This window comes from Podarcis vaucheri (assembly GCF_965113315.1).
Source record: "Podarcis vaucheri genome assembly, chromosome: 3".
In the NCBI taxonomy this organism is placed as follows: domain Eukaryota; kingdom Metazoa; phylum Chordata; class Lepidosauria; order Squamata; family Lacertidae; genus Podarcis; species Podarcis vaucheri.
The window spans coordinates 110,707,740-110,724,712 of NC_138761.1; the positions used below are offsets into that span (position 1 = coordinate 110,707,740).

At 41.2% G+C, this 16,973-nt stretch overlaps 1 protein-coding gene across 2 annotated transcripts in view; it reads right to left on the reverse strand.

Annotated features, from left to right (window-relative positions):
* SPTLC3 (serine palmitoyltransferase long chain base subunit 3) overlaps positions 1-16,973 on the reverse strand; it is a 63,822-nt gene that overhangs the window by 36,966 nt on the left and 9,883 nt on the right. The window contains exon 1 of one of the 2 annotated variants that reach the window (XM_082215552.1): positions 7,030-7,707. The exons of the other annotated variant lie outside the window; for it this stretch is intronic. Within the exon in view, the coding sequence (XP_082071678.1) occupies positions 7,030-7,314 (285 nt within the window). The 5' untranslated portion in view covers positions 7,315-7,707. Of the gene's footprint in view, positions 1-7,029; positions 7,708-16,973 lie in introns of those variants that run through there. 2 annotated transcript variants of the gene reach the window in all.

Genomic DNA, 16,973 nt, shown 5'->3' on the forward strand with positions numbered 1-16,973 from the left:
TACATTCCACCTGCTGACCTGTCAGATAGCTTATTTCCATAAATGCACTCTGCCAGAAAGGCTATATATGTGGGGTGAGAGTGTTTTGTTGAGTGCACTCTGTTTTTGAGCAACATGGGTAATTTATAAATAATGCCATGTAGCTTAGGACAAAAACTAATTTATAGAAGAACTCCAATGAAAAGTAACAACTACAGGCGTGGCAGGAATCCTGCTTAACCAGGTAGATTACATATTCCCCCAAGCTGTATATTAGCACGAAGTTTGTAAGAACAAGGGGTCTCTTCAGGTGAACTTTAAGAGGCCTTTAGTGGTTGATCTTCAAGGTAAGTAATTGTGTTCAACATACATTAAAACGAGCTTGGTTTTGTGCTAATAATGAGACACAGAGATATGGTATTTGGCTAGCTATTTTTAGACTTGCCCATTGGGCAAATGAGCCCATACACACCTAAACAAGTTTATGAAATTAACATGTATCTTCAACATTACACAAGTCTTTCTGGAGTAAGCATGTTTCTAGTATTGTTTCAGTATTAAACTAAAATGATTTACGTGCTGTTTAAAACTTTCCACATGAAGCAATGGGCAAATTAATCGTGTGGGCTCTGAGGTTTGTTCAGGAAGATCTAGATTCCTCCACATTTTTACAAACGGTTGCAGGTCACACACACCCATCTCCCTGCAGAGCGGCCAAGACAAGATGAAATCACTGGCCAGTGTAGGATTCTTCTCTAGTTTTGTTCTCTTCCAAAGTTAACCAGAAACCCTAAAAATGCTTATGGAACAACCTTTCTCTCCCTTGTAAGAGAATTTGTATAACCCCAAGTCAGCAACTTGCCTTCCTGAAAAAATATAACAGGTCAGCACCTTCAATTCAGTGAAGGAAACACTGGCAATTTATTAATTTGCTCTTGGTCTACTCTGTTCCAGTATCATTTAAAAATGAACCATTATTATACATGCACATGGAATTATTTGGCTGGATATGATTGTATTAATCCCCTAATTAAGCACCTTCTTGCAAAAACTTGAGATTATCAGTAAACTAAAGGGCCCAGTATGCAACAAAATAGTCTTTGGTACAGGGCCTCCTGGTGGTCAGCTTTCAAGCTTGACTATATTTTAGGCATATTTAGGCCCCTTTATTTATGTTCAAGGCTTTTGACCAGAAAAGGAGCTATAAACCTCTTTTTTTCCTTTTCCTTTTTTTTTTTTTTGCAACTTTTTTTTTTTTTGCAACTCAAGATGGGTGACACCTGGCTTGAGAGCAGTACATGTGAAAAGGATCTAGGAGTCTTGGTTGACCACAAACTTGACATGAGCCAACAGTGTGACGCGGCAGCTAAAAAAGCCAATGCAATTCTGGGCTGCATCAATAGGAGAATAGCATCTAGATCAAGGGAAGTAATAGTGCCACTGTATTCTGCTCTGGTCAGACCACACCTGGAGTACTGTGTCCAGTTCTGGGCACCACAATTCAAGAAGGACACTGACAAACTGGAACGTGTCCAGAGCAGGGCAACCAAAATGGTCAAAGGCCTGGAAACGATGCCTTATGAGGAGCTGGGCATGTTTAGCCTGGAGAAGAGGAGGTTAAGGGGTGATATGATAGCCATGTTCAAATATATAAAAGGATGTCACATAGAGGAGGGAGAAAGGTTGTTTTCTGCTGCTCCGGAGAAGCGGACACGGAGCAATGGATCCAAACTACAAGAAAGAAGATTCCACCTAAACATTAGGAAGAACTTCCTGACAGTAAGAGCTGTTCGACAGTGGAATTTGCTGCCAAGGAGTGTGGTGGAGTCTCCTACTTTGGAGGTCTTTAAGCAGAGGCTTGACAACCATATGTCAGGAGTGCTCTGATGGTGTTTCCTGCTTGGCAGGGGGTTGGACTCGATGGCCCTTGTGGTCTCTTCCAACTCTATGATTCTATGATTCTAACTTATAAGACTTGGCCACATAGCTATAGAAGACAAATGGATGCTTTCAAACACAAGTTTCTATTCCTATTACATTTTGCAATTACTTTTGCCAGATTATTTAGTACGTTTCTCAATATTCAAGTCTGTAAAAGTAAACTTTATTACTTGTTGACAGATGGCCGTGGCAAATTTAAAAATGTCATACAAGTGTCTTATTTGGGAGAATAGATTAGCGCTTTTCACTGCTTTTGTTAGAACAGGTCTCTGAAAAGTCATTTTGGATTTAGATGCAAAAGTGCCTGTTATGCAACACAATTCTTACCTATGTTTTATTACTCTGAAGTACCGTATTTACTTGAATCTAATGCTCACCTCCCTACATGTCCCTCTGTCTTTTATATTAACAGAAAACTCACTTCTGAGTGTGGATCCTTATGTAGCCAAAACCACACCACCCGTGCACAAGAGGGAAGGTGAGGGAACCTTTACAGAAGTACGAACTTCTTTAGGGTGAAAAAAACCCAATGCAGGGGGATACCCCAAAACAACACAAGGAAGACTAAACATGCTCAGTAGTTTCAGAATATTGACCATCTATTGGGGAATAAGGAAGGAAATAGAAAACTGAGGAGGCGAAGTAATAAGTGGTATAGAATACTGAGGAAAAGAGCAGAGATCGCCAGAAGGAATTCTGAATAGGAGCATTCCAAACACTACAACCATTTGTTGCTGGCCCAACTTGTCCACCAGAATTCAATTTCAAGAACAAACTAGACCAAGCACAAAATTAAAAGTTTGTGCTATGAGTCCCACCTTCACTAGTCAAGTCTCGAGATACCCTGGGGATAAAACCTGGAATTTTTGAACTCAGAATCTGGCAACCCTAATCACAAATTGCACAAACTTTGTCTAGTAAAAACCCCAGCTTTTACAGATTCAAAATCACCATGCACCCATCCACTTGGCATCCACTTTCATGTCATTGTCCTTCTCTATGAATTCCTACATCACAATGCTTTTCTCCTTTCACTGTTCTTCCCAGGAAATCACTTGTTAGATCATTAGGCCATACATGAAACTGTTGATGGCATAACAAAACAACTGCTTCAGATTATCTATCAAGGAGGATTGAAACACTCTCTCTTGAAGGAGTACGCTAGGCTTGGCCCAAATACACCAATAGTCCTGGTTGTATCCTTTTTTCATATACCGTACATTGTTGGATGCTGTCCCCTTTTATACCAAAAAATAGACCCAGGGTATCCAGATATTGAAATCTTTCCAACGTTAGAGAAAAGTACTGCATTGCCGCCTGATGTTTAGGAACAGCAAGATACCAGTTACTGGCAAAAAAATGGAATGGACTTTTAATTTAGCTTCACCATGACAAAATGGAGACTCTGAATTTAGACAAGCTGATCAGCACGAAAATGTCTTCCCGACAATTCTTAAGCAAGAGCTAAGTTTGACAGCCTGCAACTTGGACCCGCGGGTCTTTTTCATTTAGCACCATGAAAGTTGAGAACTAGATGCCCAAAAGAGACACCAGGAACAAGAAGAATAAAGAACATGAAGAAACAAGAACATAGCTGCATATATAAGTCTTGCGTATGTTATCCTTGTTGAACTCATGCGTTGGTGCTTCCCATTAGCACCTAGTTGGCCACTGTGAGAATGCCTTGGGCCAGCCCTGCATGCCAGGAGTTTCTGTGTTCAATTTAGTATTTGGAAACAATACCTGGTATCTAACAATACCTGGTATCTAAATAGAGTCTAAGGAGAAACGTACTGAATCAGGCTAATAACCCCCCTGGTCCATCCTGTTTTCACTGCTCAAAGCACGGTGCACAAAAATGTGCTGGGCTGAACACTGGTGACAGGATAGTGCCCTTCACTGAATCTGAAGCAGCAGGCCAGAACAGGGCCCCAGAAAGGTTCAGGTGTTGCCCCAGCCCCACACAGAGGGAGTCACCTTACTTTGCCTTCAACTGGAAGTGCCAACATGTACTTTGCAATTGTCTGGTTTAGGTCATGAAAGATCGAACCCTCACCATCTATAAATAAATATCATGTTTTGATCCTAATCAGAAAGATTACAAGTGAAGAGTGGTTTAGTTTCAATTTCAAAATATATAAATACAATATCCCCTAGTCATAGAAATGTACTGTTTAGGGAAGTTTTGAATGTTTGATGTTTTATCGTGTTTTTAATATTCTGCTGGGAGCTGCCCAGAGTCCCTGGGGAAACCCAGCCAGATGGATGGGTTAGAAATAAATAAATAATAATACAGTGGTGCCCCGCAAGACGAATGCCTCGCAAGACGGAAAACCCGCTAGACGAAAGGGTTTTCCTTTTTGGAGGTGCTTCGCAAAACGAATCTCCTATGGGCTTGCTTCGCAAGACGACAATGTCTTGCGAGTTCCTGCTGGTTTTTTCCCCTTCCCCCCTTTTTCTAAGCCGCTAATCAGCTGATCCGATCAGCAGATAAGCCTCTAAAAGCCGCTAAAATCCGCTAATAGCGCTAATCCGTCAATGGGCAAACCGCTAGACGAAGAGAATCACAGAGCGGATTCTTTTTGTCTTGTGAGGCACCACTGTAATTAAGTGGGCATTGATTATGACATGATCTCACTGGGTGTATGTCTCCTTTTTTTTAAGGGGACCTTCCATTTGTCTTACTTTTTGCCTATTGTACTCTACATCGTCCTCTCTGCTATCTTCATATTCAAATTCCTTATTATGCATTTTTTCCTTCCCTTGGAGGCCAAGTATCCCTCATCCTAGTACTGTGCTTTGAAGATTCTTCCATTATATAAAACACACAAAAAATCATTGAACTGCCCTGAGGCACTTCCTTATTGTAACTGGGTTTATTAAGGTTACACAGGTATTACCAATGTTTGCTGCAACAGGCACATTTCTCAACATGCAGTTGCCATGCCAAGGGGAGTAACAGCGAAAAATGAAAAAGTACTGGGGTGGGGGGGGTCCTCTCGGTGCTGGCAATACTAGCCATGAAAAGAGCGTCTCCCAAGAGGCTTGCCTAATGCCCTTTTTGTTATCTTTTCAGTGCCAGGCAGTATCTTTTTTTTTACAAAAAAGCCAACATTAAAATAAAATTGTTCTATAAGATTCACTTTTGGTTTTATTTTATTGGGCTACCAATTGTATTTCTATCTGCCCCAAAAAATTTATTGCTCTTGTTGATGCTTTTAATTTCTGTCTTGTATTTAAATGTTGCATTTTATTCCCTGATGCCCAGGAACATGTGCTATTTTATTTATTTCATAAAATTTGTACACTGCTTGGTTGTAAGGTAAAGCTCCGAAACCTCAAAGCAGTTGACAAAGAGAATAAAACAACAAAAGTATCAGTAGAAACCAACTCTTTAAAACATTGGGGGGAAATTAGAACCAGCAGTAAATTATAAACAGATTAAAGCAGGCATCTCCGACCTTCGGCCATCCAGATGTTTTGGACTACTATTCCCATCATCCCTGACCACTGGTCCTGTTAGCTAGGGATCATGGGAGTTGTAGGCCAAAACATCTGGAGGGAAGCAGGTTGGGGATGCCTAGATTAAAGCATACATCAACATGCTACATGTCTGGGTAAAGTAAAGGTAAAGAGACCCCTGACCATTGGGTCCAGTCGTGACCATTAGGTCCAGTCGTGGGGTTGTGGCACTCATCTCACTTTATTGGCCGAGGGAGCTAGATTACAGCTTCCGGGTCATGTGGCCAGCATGACTAAACCGCTTCCGGCGAACCAGAGCAGCGCACGGAAACGCCGTTTACCTTCCCTCTGGAGCGGTATCTATTTATCTACTTGCACTCTGATGTGCTTTCGAACTGCTAGATTGGCAGGAGTAGGGACCGAGCAACGGGAGCTCACCCCATCGCGGGGATTCGAACCGCCAACCTTCTGATCAGCAAGTCCTAGGCTCTGTGGTTTAACCCACAGCGCCGCCTGCGTCCCTACATGTCTGGGTAGGCTTGTCTAAATAAAAGCATTTCTAGAAGGCACCTGCCTGGTGTCAATAGGAAGGGAGTTCCAGAGAGTAGGTGCTGCCACAACTAAATATCAATTTCTTACAAATGTGCAACAGGTATTATGTGGGACCTTTAACGGGGCCAGTTCTACAGATCAAAGCTGTCAAAGTGGGCAATCTGACAAATAAACTGGCCCCAAGTTGTTAAGGGCTTTAAAAATACTAACACACTTGAACCTGGACCAGCAGCAAATTGGCAACCAGTGCATATCTCTGAGCGCAGGTGTTATATGCTTACAAGGCCTCACTTTTGTCAGCAATCACACTGCAGCACTCTGACTGAACAGCAGCATCCGGATCAGGTGCCACATAAAGCACATTCCACTATTCCGTCCTTGAAATAACAAATGCATAAACTGCTGCGGCGAGACTTTGCTGGTCCAGGAATGGTTGTATTTGCCATACCAACTGCAGGTGGTAAAAGGCACTCCTAGCTACAGAAACTACCTGCACCTCCAATGACAGAGCACCTGCCAGATTGCAAACCTGCTCCTTCAAGGAGCAGTGCAGCCCCGCCCAGAGCAAGCAATTGACCAATTTATTGGATGTGGGAACTGCTCACCCACAGTGCCTCTGTTCTGCCAGGATTTAAGCTCACCATGTTCTTCTTAATCCATATCACCACTGCGTCCAAGCAATGCCCCAGGGGCCGTGCAACCTTTCTCAATTAAGATGCTAAGGAGGCATAGCATACCCATGGCAATGATCCCAATGATCACTCCCAGAGGTTTCATATAGATTTTAGATAGCACTGGGGTGGTGGTGGAGGGAGACAGTGCCCTGCAGCACCGTATAATTTAGCTGTCAAGGCGCTGAAAGGCACTCTCCCCCTACTACTCTCCAGATTTGGTGCCCCCAAATGGCGCATTAAGAACGTGAAGAGAACCTGGCCGGATCCGGCCCAAGCTCAGCATCCTGTCCTCACAGGATGATGAAGGAAAGCCTGCAAACAGGACGGCGTGCGATGGGAACATTATTCCGGGCACCACGGAAGCCATTAACGTGGCACGTTGAGAAGGCCCCCGTTAAAACCCTATGGGACCACGGGTTACCTCCGTGGACCCCTCCAAAGACAATGCTATTCCGCTCTGGCTGTTGGGTCGCCCCTCTCCCCCGTCTCGGGGCTGCTCCTTTTCATCGCTTCTCCTCGGCGAGCTCGGCCCGCTCTTCTCTTTCAAAACGTTGATCACCAGCTCTGCCCCGTGCCGCCTGGGCGCCTCTTGGCGTTCTCCTCCCTGCCGTGAAGGCGAGTGCCCTCCTTCCACGTAGGCCATGATCTCCCTCCATGTCTCCCTGGGGAGACGGCCCATCCATTTCTCCAGTCCTCTCAACCCCATCGAGAAATGTGTTTTTTGAAGGAACCGGCGTCTTCGGGGTCTCTTCTTCACCTTCGCCTTTCCTCCTTCACAGTCTTTCCTCCAAGCTCTTCCAGGATTCAAACATTAGAAACCAAGGATCCTCACCAAAAATGGCTCGTTTTAAGGAAAGGCGATGACAAGAGGGGGGGACAGGCTCTTTTGAGTCTTCTCACCCCTTCAGTCTTTTTAAAAAATAACTTAGTTATATACACAATATAAAGGGACGCTTAAGGCTCCCTTCGTCTTCTGAGCGGTGTTAGAAGAACTGTCTCTTGGGAGGCGAGACGTCAAATTCACAGCACCCCCTTTTTTTGGTGGGAAACCTACAAAAGCCTGTGCTAAACTCTGAGGAGACCCTGAGGGGCAAATAGGAAGGCCCGCCTGTTCCCATAGTAACAGGCCTAGTGGCTTGTTGCGAACCGCCCTGAGCGCTACTATAGATGATGGGCCGTATGCAAATTTAATAAATAATAGTAATATTAAATAGTAGCTGCTAGTGGATACATTAACCCTTCAGAAAGACGGAACACTTTGCACTTGCTTCAGATGAAATGTACGCTTGAAGTTTGCTCAGAAAAGATTCTACTAGCTTTGGCCCACCATGCAGCACTGTTCATTGTTAAATCCACCCTGATCACACATTTCTACAGAGAAATGCAGGAGTGTTGGTCAGGTGTACATACAGTGGTACCTCGGGTTAAGAACTTAATTTGTTCTGGAGGTCCGTTCTTAACCTGAAACTGTTCTTAACCTGAGGTACCACTTTAGCTAATGGGCCCTCCCACTGCCACTGCACGATTTCTGTTCTCATCCTGAAGCAAAGTTCTTAACTCAAGGTACTATTTCTGGGTTAGCAGAGTCTGTAACCTGAAGCGTCTGTAACCCAAGGTACCACTGTACTTGGAAGGCGTTTTTAAATTTGCTGGGCTATTAACATATATACAATATGCCTATCTTTATATGATAATATATGCAGGCCTGATGTGAAACAGAGACATGTTTTAATTCAAAGACCTATAAAAAACACATGATTAGAGACTTGCACACATTATTATTTTTTTAAAGTTATGAACGCAGAGGCAATACATTCATGGACCAACACTCTAGAGACAGTTTAGCCCATGCATATTGACAAACTTTAAATAGACTTGGGTGGTGATTTCAGTTATACACACACTCGTCTCTTTTATTTGTTTTGTGACTACGTTTAACATAATCCAGGTCTAGAGAAAGTCTTGAAATAAGTGTATGTGTGCATTAACTAGAAAAGGGACTAGAAAAAAGTTTGCATGCTATCTGGATATTCTGTATGGTCATGGAAAAGTGTTTTACTGTCCTAGAAAGGTCCAAAGGATGATGTGTAGCAGAACGTTTTCTACTATATGTGCTCCCACACAGGGCTTATCCACACTTCCTCTTAGTCCCGCTGCTTTTTTCTCAGGGAAAACTGCTCTTTAGCCCTCAATTGGAGCAAATGGCAATTCGTTAAACCATGTTAGTAGTTCAGCTGCTTTTAGATATTGAGATGTTTAATCAACCATGTGGCATACTTGCATTACTCAATACGCTTGAAATCCATCATGTAAACATGTCAGTGACTGAAAATAATATTATTAAATGCAACATTTTTTTCCTGGAAAACCTACAACGCTAACTGAAAGAGCACACGTTTCTCAGTATCCTGCTCTCACCTATGAATGGGTCGGCAGAGTGTGATCAAACAGCATGTCTTATGAACAGGCTGCATTATGCATCTTGGCCCATTCTACACAAACTTTAGAATGACATGAGGATGAACATTTACGGTATTTGTTGGCAATGTCACCCTATTTATTTGCTAGAACTACACAGATTAGGGTTTAAGAAAAAAAAAAAAAAAGCAAAGCAAAGCAAAGCAAACCAGAGGCTCCTAAAAGGGTTCAAGACATACAAATGAACACAATGCAGGAATACTGTTGTTGACAGAAACCACATTCATGGGTTCTGGAAAAAAGTCATGGGAGAGAGACTGATGTAGTCACATAACGTGTAATCAGCTGACTAAAGACACAAATAGGATGTTAAACAGACATAAAACCAAATGAGGAAGCTAACCTATAGATGGTTACAGAAGCACAAGACAGATCTTTTTATTCTGTTTTTCCACAACCCAACCCACAAAACATTTAAAGTTCAATTGAACAAAACTAACAAAATAGATAAATAAAATCAGCACCAGCATCAATCTATATATTTTTTTTTATAAGAAACAAAAACAAAAACGACTTAACCTTTCTCCTGGAAGACATTCCTATTTCAAAAAGGAGTTTCAAAGGGAAGTTGCAAGTAAGGAAATGGTTCGGGCCCAATTCTGAGCATCTACAGAAAACCTCAAGCTGCCAGACCCCAACGTTGGGGGCAGTGGCGGTATACACATTAAGTTCCTTCAGACATTCTGACATCCAGTGCCCAGATAATTGAAAGGCAAGTAAAGCTCAAAATAAAAGAGAAGGGCAGCACTCTGAAAACTCGAAGACAAGTTTCAAAATAATGCTGAAAATACAAAAATGGGTCAGAAAATGCAATACACCCAACAATACAATATACATTTTGGCATATCACCTCAACTGGGGCAAATGTATTTCTATGCCATTTAGTGGTACCACCCCATAACATGGAGCTGTGCACCAATGCAATTGAGTGTGCTGCTTGGATGTTGGGCTGTGAGATGGAGCTGTCAGGGCACTTGCATTATGTTTTGTGCTTTCTATATGTCCCTAATAATATACTGAGTGCTGCTTGTTAACAGGTGATGTAACTTTAACCCTGGATGTGCAATCAAGGAGTTTTCACTGCTGTTTCCTGCCTCCTCTCCCATAACCAGCACCAGTTTCACTAACAAGCCCTACTATATTCAGTAGGAGTTTCAGAAGTGCACCACTTCGGAAACATGTTGGGAAGCAGTTTATAAATATCGACTAGTAGCCATAAATTCAATGAGCAGAGATGTTTGTTATTTGCTTGGTATCTACAAGCAAATTGGTATCTATTCTGTACTTCACATTTTTTGCTTCATCACAGGGTCAACACATTTTTGCTAACCACACTTGCCAACCAAATATTTGTCATGGCCAGGATGGCTCCTCCCGCCCCCAGGCTTGTTCCTGATCTTGTACTTGAACTCTGAAACACAAGAAGAGATGAGATGAAGTTCTCCTGGTCTTTTCTTAGGCCCTAGGCTTGGGGCTAGAAAGGGGAGTGGGTCAGAAAAAAGCTCCCACCCCATAACATTTCAAAAGCTGTAGAAGGGTGGAGAGCAGATGCTTTCTCTGCCTCTGCAGCCAAGGGCACTCCAACATGAGAATGCTTGGGTGCAAAGGTGGAGCAAATCCACACACCTCCACCTTAACTTGGAAGGGAGAAGTAGAGACATCAGTTTCTTCTGCCCCTATATCCCTGGACACTCAAATCTAGGAGCACCTGTGAGACTTGGGGGCAAATCCACACACATTTTCCTTTTCACTTGGAAATGGAAGGGGGAGGTGCACTGCCTTATTGTCTTGTCTCTGTGTCCAGCGGGCATTTTGGGTGTGGAGCACATGCCAGATCAAGTCAGCAAATGCCTTGCCTCCTCCATCTATCTCTGAAGCTTGAGATCCGAGACAGACACTGTTATGGCTGTTAATAAGCACAGAGCCAAGACCAATCCAGACTTCAGTTGGATAGCTCAGTTGGTACAGCAAGAGACTCTTAATCCCAGGGTCATAGGTTTGAGTTCCACATTGGGTAAAAGATTCCTGCATTCCCTTGTGGCATCTTCCAACTCTATGATCACAGAGATGAAGATGGAGTAGGGTTCATCTCCTTTCTGGCTCTAAGAAGCCTTTGATACATCTTGATGGCCAAAGGCTAACTCCCCTTTTCTCCATGGCCAAGGTGGGATTATAGAAACTTGGTCAGTAAGCAGTATGCTGCAAGCAGTGGGTGCTCATAAAGAAGTCCAAGGCAGTATTATGGTGAAACCTGACACCAGGCTAGTAGAAAGTACTGGTTGTCTAACCAAATAACCCAAGTTATATAGTCTCCTGAGCAGATACCAGTTTAATAGCCTTGCCACTGCATTCCGCAGTGCTGAGTTTCCAAACGCTTTCCCCACAGAGTGCATCAAAGCAGTCTCCAACATTGAGGTTACCAGAGCATATAAACTATGTACATGCATTGTAATAAATGAGCAAACGCCACAGATGCCATCTGCAAATTAACTAGTACGGCTGGTAATGTTGTAACGCATCGTGTTGCAAGATGAACATACACAAAACCCTTTCATCCTTGTATGTTTTATTAGTGGGTAATGAAGCGCATTCAAATACTGTCTGGTCACAATGGCGGTATAGGCCTTTGACAAGAATACTATGCACTAGCTTTTAGGTTATTGTTGTCATAAGTTTGAAATCCCAAAGCTGGTGCTTGTGGCCATTATGTCACCTTCACCCACAAACCCACCAAGGCTCATCACCCATTTTTTATATTTAATTAATTCATATTATTATTTTTGCTGGGGAGATGGGTTACCTACTTTTTTGTCTATTTGTTTTTTTTGTGTGTGTGTTACCTGGTTTTTTTGGGGGGGAGGGTGTGTGTTTCTGAGCATCACCAGTTGTTGTTGGTTTTCTGCTATAAAATGTGTATTTTGTAGTGCTCACTAGAGTTACTTGAATTTCAAAAGGTTCCCCTGGGCCTAAAAGTGTCAGGGAACTTTGCTTTACATAGGTGGTAATTATTTTAAAATTTTAAAATAAATGAGGCATTCAATTCCACCAAATTAAGAAGCACTCACAATACAGAACAAGCAAATAAATAGGTAAATAAAATTTTCTAACATTGAGATGGCACCGGCACAACACATCACATGTTTCAAGGACAAGTATGATCTTGCAACTATTGTTAGGTAGGTAACCTACTATTCTTTGATGAATACAGCAAAATTATCACAAATCCTCAAAGTCGACAAGGCAGGGCTTTGTTGGAGGGGCTGCCACGTAGTGGGCATGTATAAACACATGGGGCAGGATTGCTCAAAGATGGCTGTATTTTGGAATGTGTTCACTGAGATCTCTTGGATAACTTAAATAAACTATTATTTCTGCACGAAAAGCTAAGAGGCTTGGGGTTTTCCCCACAGGCCCCAATAGCTGTAGGTTATGAGAAAGCTAGAGCAATAATCCACCAACGAATTTGGGATGTGGAACTGCAATGTCACGTGAGTGAGATGAATAAACACCCAGCAATAAAAGACAATGGGAGAGAGGGTTCACCTCAGCAAAATATCTGTCAAAATTACAAATACCTAAATACAGGCAGTCGTTTACCCTCGCTAGATTCAACGTGCTGCCATCTGCCTTATTGCAGGGCAGAGCAGATTCAAGGATACGTGGAACGAGTCTGCCCCTGTGGCTTGATGAAGGTAGAAACTGTCTCTCATGCCCTGTTACGCTGTCGTTTCTACAGGGATATACGCTCGGCATTTATCACCCCTGCTATACAAAAATCTCCAAATGGGTCCGAACTTCAATGTCTAAAATCCCGGGTAGAGGACAAGGTTCCAGAGATCACGCCAAAGGTGGCCAAATTCTGTGCGACTGCCATAAAACGTAGGGAACAAGCTGTGCTACCATAATGACTAAGGCCTTAAATGAAAATTTTAGGTTATATTTGAGTGATTAAGATTTAACTTACATATTTTAAACTGCTGCTATATCTGTATTGCCCCTGTTATATCCAATTGCAAATTCAAATGTATCCCTATCATGTTTTATGACTTCCCTGATATTGAATGTGAGCTGCAACTGGTCTGTGACCGAAATTAATAAATTCTATTCTATTCTATTCTATTCTATTCTATTCTATTCTATTCTATTCTATTCTATTCTATTCTATTCTATTCTAACTATTATTCCATCTTTCTACCTGGCAGCTTTGAATCTTTTAAGATAGAAAAAGGGACACGACAAGGTTGCCCAATCTCCCCATTGCTTTTTATATCGGTCCTGGAGGTTTTGCTGAATATGATTAGAAGGGACCAATTGGTCAAAGGTATACAAGTCGGAGCTAAACAGTACAAATTGAGAGCATTTGCAGATGACTTAGTATTGACATTACAGGAGCCAGAATCTAGTACCAAAAGAGTTTTGGAACTGATTCAAGAATTTGGTCAGGTTGCAGGATTTAAACTGAATAAGCTAAAAACAAAGGTCTTAGAGAAAAATTTAACAGCGATTGAGAGAGAGAGGTTTCAGAATGAGACAGGATTAGCACTGGTTAAGAAAGTGAAATACCTGGGGATTAACATGACAGCTAAAAATGGGAATCTATTTAAAGACAAGATAAGATATAAGGACCTACTTGAAAATAAAACCCCAAGGTGGTTGTCACCGATGGAAGCGAAGGCTCAGAAAAAGCTCAATATGGAGGCCAAATGGCCGAAATATTGGGAAATTTTGGAACAAGAGAGACAGATTGAAATTGCAGAGTTTTGAAAAACTAAAAAATAAAGTGCGAGATTGGCTTCATTATTATCAGATAATGGAGGCATATAATTTGGACAAGAAAATTGGCTTCCAGGTGGAAAAATCAAAATTGGAAACAGAACTGTTAGAACCCAAAACCAAGATTTTGTCAAAGATGTATAACTTGCTGTTGAAATGGAATACACAGGATGAAACAGTGAAATCTGCTATGATTAAATGGGCACAAGATGTTGGACATAACATAATGATGGCTGACTGGGAACAGTTATGGACCACAGGTATGAAGGCATGTAATGCCTTAAGAGAGAATATTATGAAAATGATTTACAGGTGGTACATGACACCAGTCAAGCTTGCAAAAACCTATCATTTGCCCGATAATAAATGTTGGAAATGTAAAGAAACTGAAGGTACATTCTTTCACCTTTGGTGGACGTGCCGAAGGATTAAGGCTTTCTGGGAGATGATTTATAATGAAATGAAAAGGGTATTTAAATATACCTTTCTGAAGAAACCAGAGGCCTTTCTCCTGGGCATGGTTGGCCAATTGGTGCTAAAGAAGGATAGAACTTTCTTTATGTATGCTACAACAGCTGCAAGAATACTTATTGCAAAGTATTGTAAGACACAAGATTTATCCACTCTGGAAGAATGGCAGATGAAGGTGATGGACTATATGGAACTGGCGGAAATGACTGGCAGAATCCGAGACCAGGGAGAAGAGTCGGTGGAAGAAGATTGGGAGAAATTTAAAGACTATTTACAGAAATACTGCAAAATTGATGAATGTTAGAATGATGTTGGATTGAAGTTAAGTGGTTTTTAGCAGCAATGTTAAAAGGAATATGTAAAAATGGATTGTTAACAGGTGATAATTTAAAGTTATTATATTTTAATATAAGAGATTAAGATAAAATCAAAGAGGGAAAGGATTTGCTGAACTAACTAATTTGAACTGGAATACAAAAAGGTGTGAGGAGGTTGGGGAAACAAGCAAATGAAAGATAAGACATGGAAAGACTAATCTGTTTTTTAATTGTTTTTATCTTGTATTTTTATTTTTTATTTTTTTCTTTATTTCTTCTTTCTTTTTTGCTTATTTTTGTAATATGTTGAAACTTTAATAAATATCTTTTTTTTAAAAAAGAATCTTTATGGAAACATAAAAGGATATGAAAAGTAAAGAACTTATTTCTCATTGTTTAACAACAGCCAGGGACTGTATTGCAAAATCCTGGAAGACCTTTAGCCTTAATAATTTGAATTGCTGGTAATCTAGGGTTTGACAAATTGCTCTTCTTAAAAAGATATCTCATAAACTAAAAGTATTTGAAGGGTAGAAGTCAAATAACCTATCTATCTATCTATCTATCTATCTATCTATCTATCTATCATCTATCTACACACACACACATACACGACATGATTCTGTTTGTTATATGAATATTGAGTACCCTGTACCATGTTCAGAAACAAAGAATACAACCGCACAAACCTATACAAGATCTCAAAGTAGCTGTTTTACTACAAAGGAATTTCAGAAATAGACTGGAAAGAGAAGCTGCTGAATTGCAACTCATTACCAAACTTAAAACCATGGAGAGACCTGGTCTGAACAGAGACATTGGATTCTTATCTCATTATACATGACTAAGCCATTTCTCACCTTCTCACCCCTTGCCTTTTCCTGTAAGACCTATTACAGTCGTAAAGAGTCGTCAACAGGCTCATCTCAGCTACCTGCCAATCTCCCATTCCCACCACCCTTCTGAGTAATACCCGTCCCCACCTTCTCACTATATAGAAGGATCTGGCAACTTCTGTTTCAGTGTATCTGAAGAAGTGTGCATGCACACGAAAGCTCATACCAAGAACGAACTTAGTTGGTCTTTAAGGTGCTACTGGAAGGATTTTTTTTTATTTTGACTATATTGAGAATGTGATATGAGTTGTCACAAGCTTATTGAAGTACTACCTAGTATTGTTCAGTTCAATGGATTTCAGTACAAAAAACATTAGGCAAAGGTGGGGAATATGACAAGGTAAGGGACAAACTGACAATACCATCTAATAAAAAATACAGCTGACAAATTATGCAAGCATTTGTTAAGCCACCCTTACCAGTTGCTCTACAGGTTTTATGGTTACCGAGCATAAATAATTCCTGTTCCACTTAATTCAACTGGTGATCCTGTGTACCATGGAAACTGAATATGAAGAAGCAAAGTAGGCCATAAAAGAGACATGTAGTCAGATACATTAAGAAGTTTTCAAACGTCACAAGTGTAAAACTGCCTTGTGTGCATTTCACTAGACATATTTTAAGTGGAGGTAATCCTTTGAAGATGTGACATTGCAGTGCTCCATGTTCTGGGATAAAGCCCTACTGCCATCCAGTTTTGTCATACCTGCGAAAGGCAGTAAGCACCTAGAAAAACCCATTGTTTTAAGACGGTATTCTCCCTTTTGCTTCTCGTGAAAGGTCCCATGTCTTGGGGTTCAACACTGCCTGGTTCCTTCATAGCTCACAACACCCACACCAACTTACGGAAAGTCAGCGGCGAAAGGGTGTTGCAACTCACATTTGTGTCAGTAAAAGCATGGACACAGATTCCTGATAGTACATCTAGTGCAGCAGGAAGTGTTTAAGAGATAGAGATAAAAACCTAACCGACTCATTCAAGTTTAATGACGAAGCTGAATTGGCACGCTAGGTACTGTAGTATACAAGTCTTTTGATACAAGCAGTCCCTAAACTCTAATTAAGCAAGAATTAATTGATCAAGAAACTAATTAAGTAATAAGTAAATTATAAGTAATAATTTAAGAATACAAGGTGTACTCTTTATACACTAATATAAAAAAACATCACAGGCAGAGGCTTACCCATGATGCGAAAAGATGCTGGAGTCATGGGAAAATAGAGGCAATTTAGCTACTAACACAGTATGGCTTGGAGAATACAAGGTGTACTCTTTATAAACTAGTATAAAAACAAAACACAGGCAGAGGCCATGATGCAAAAAGAAGAAAAGATGCCTGAGTCATGGGAAAATAGAGGCAATTTAGCTACTAATGCAGTAGTACCTCGGGTTACAGATGCTTTAGGTTACAGACTCCTCTAACCCAGAA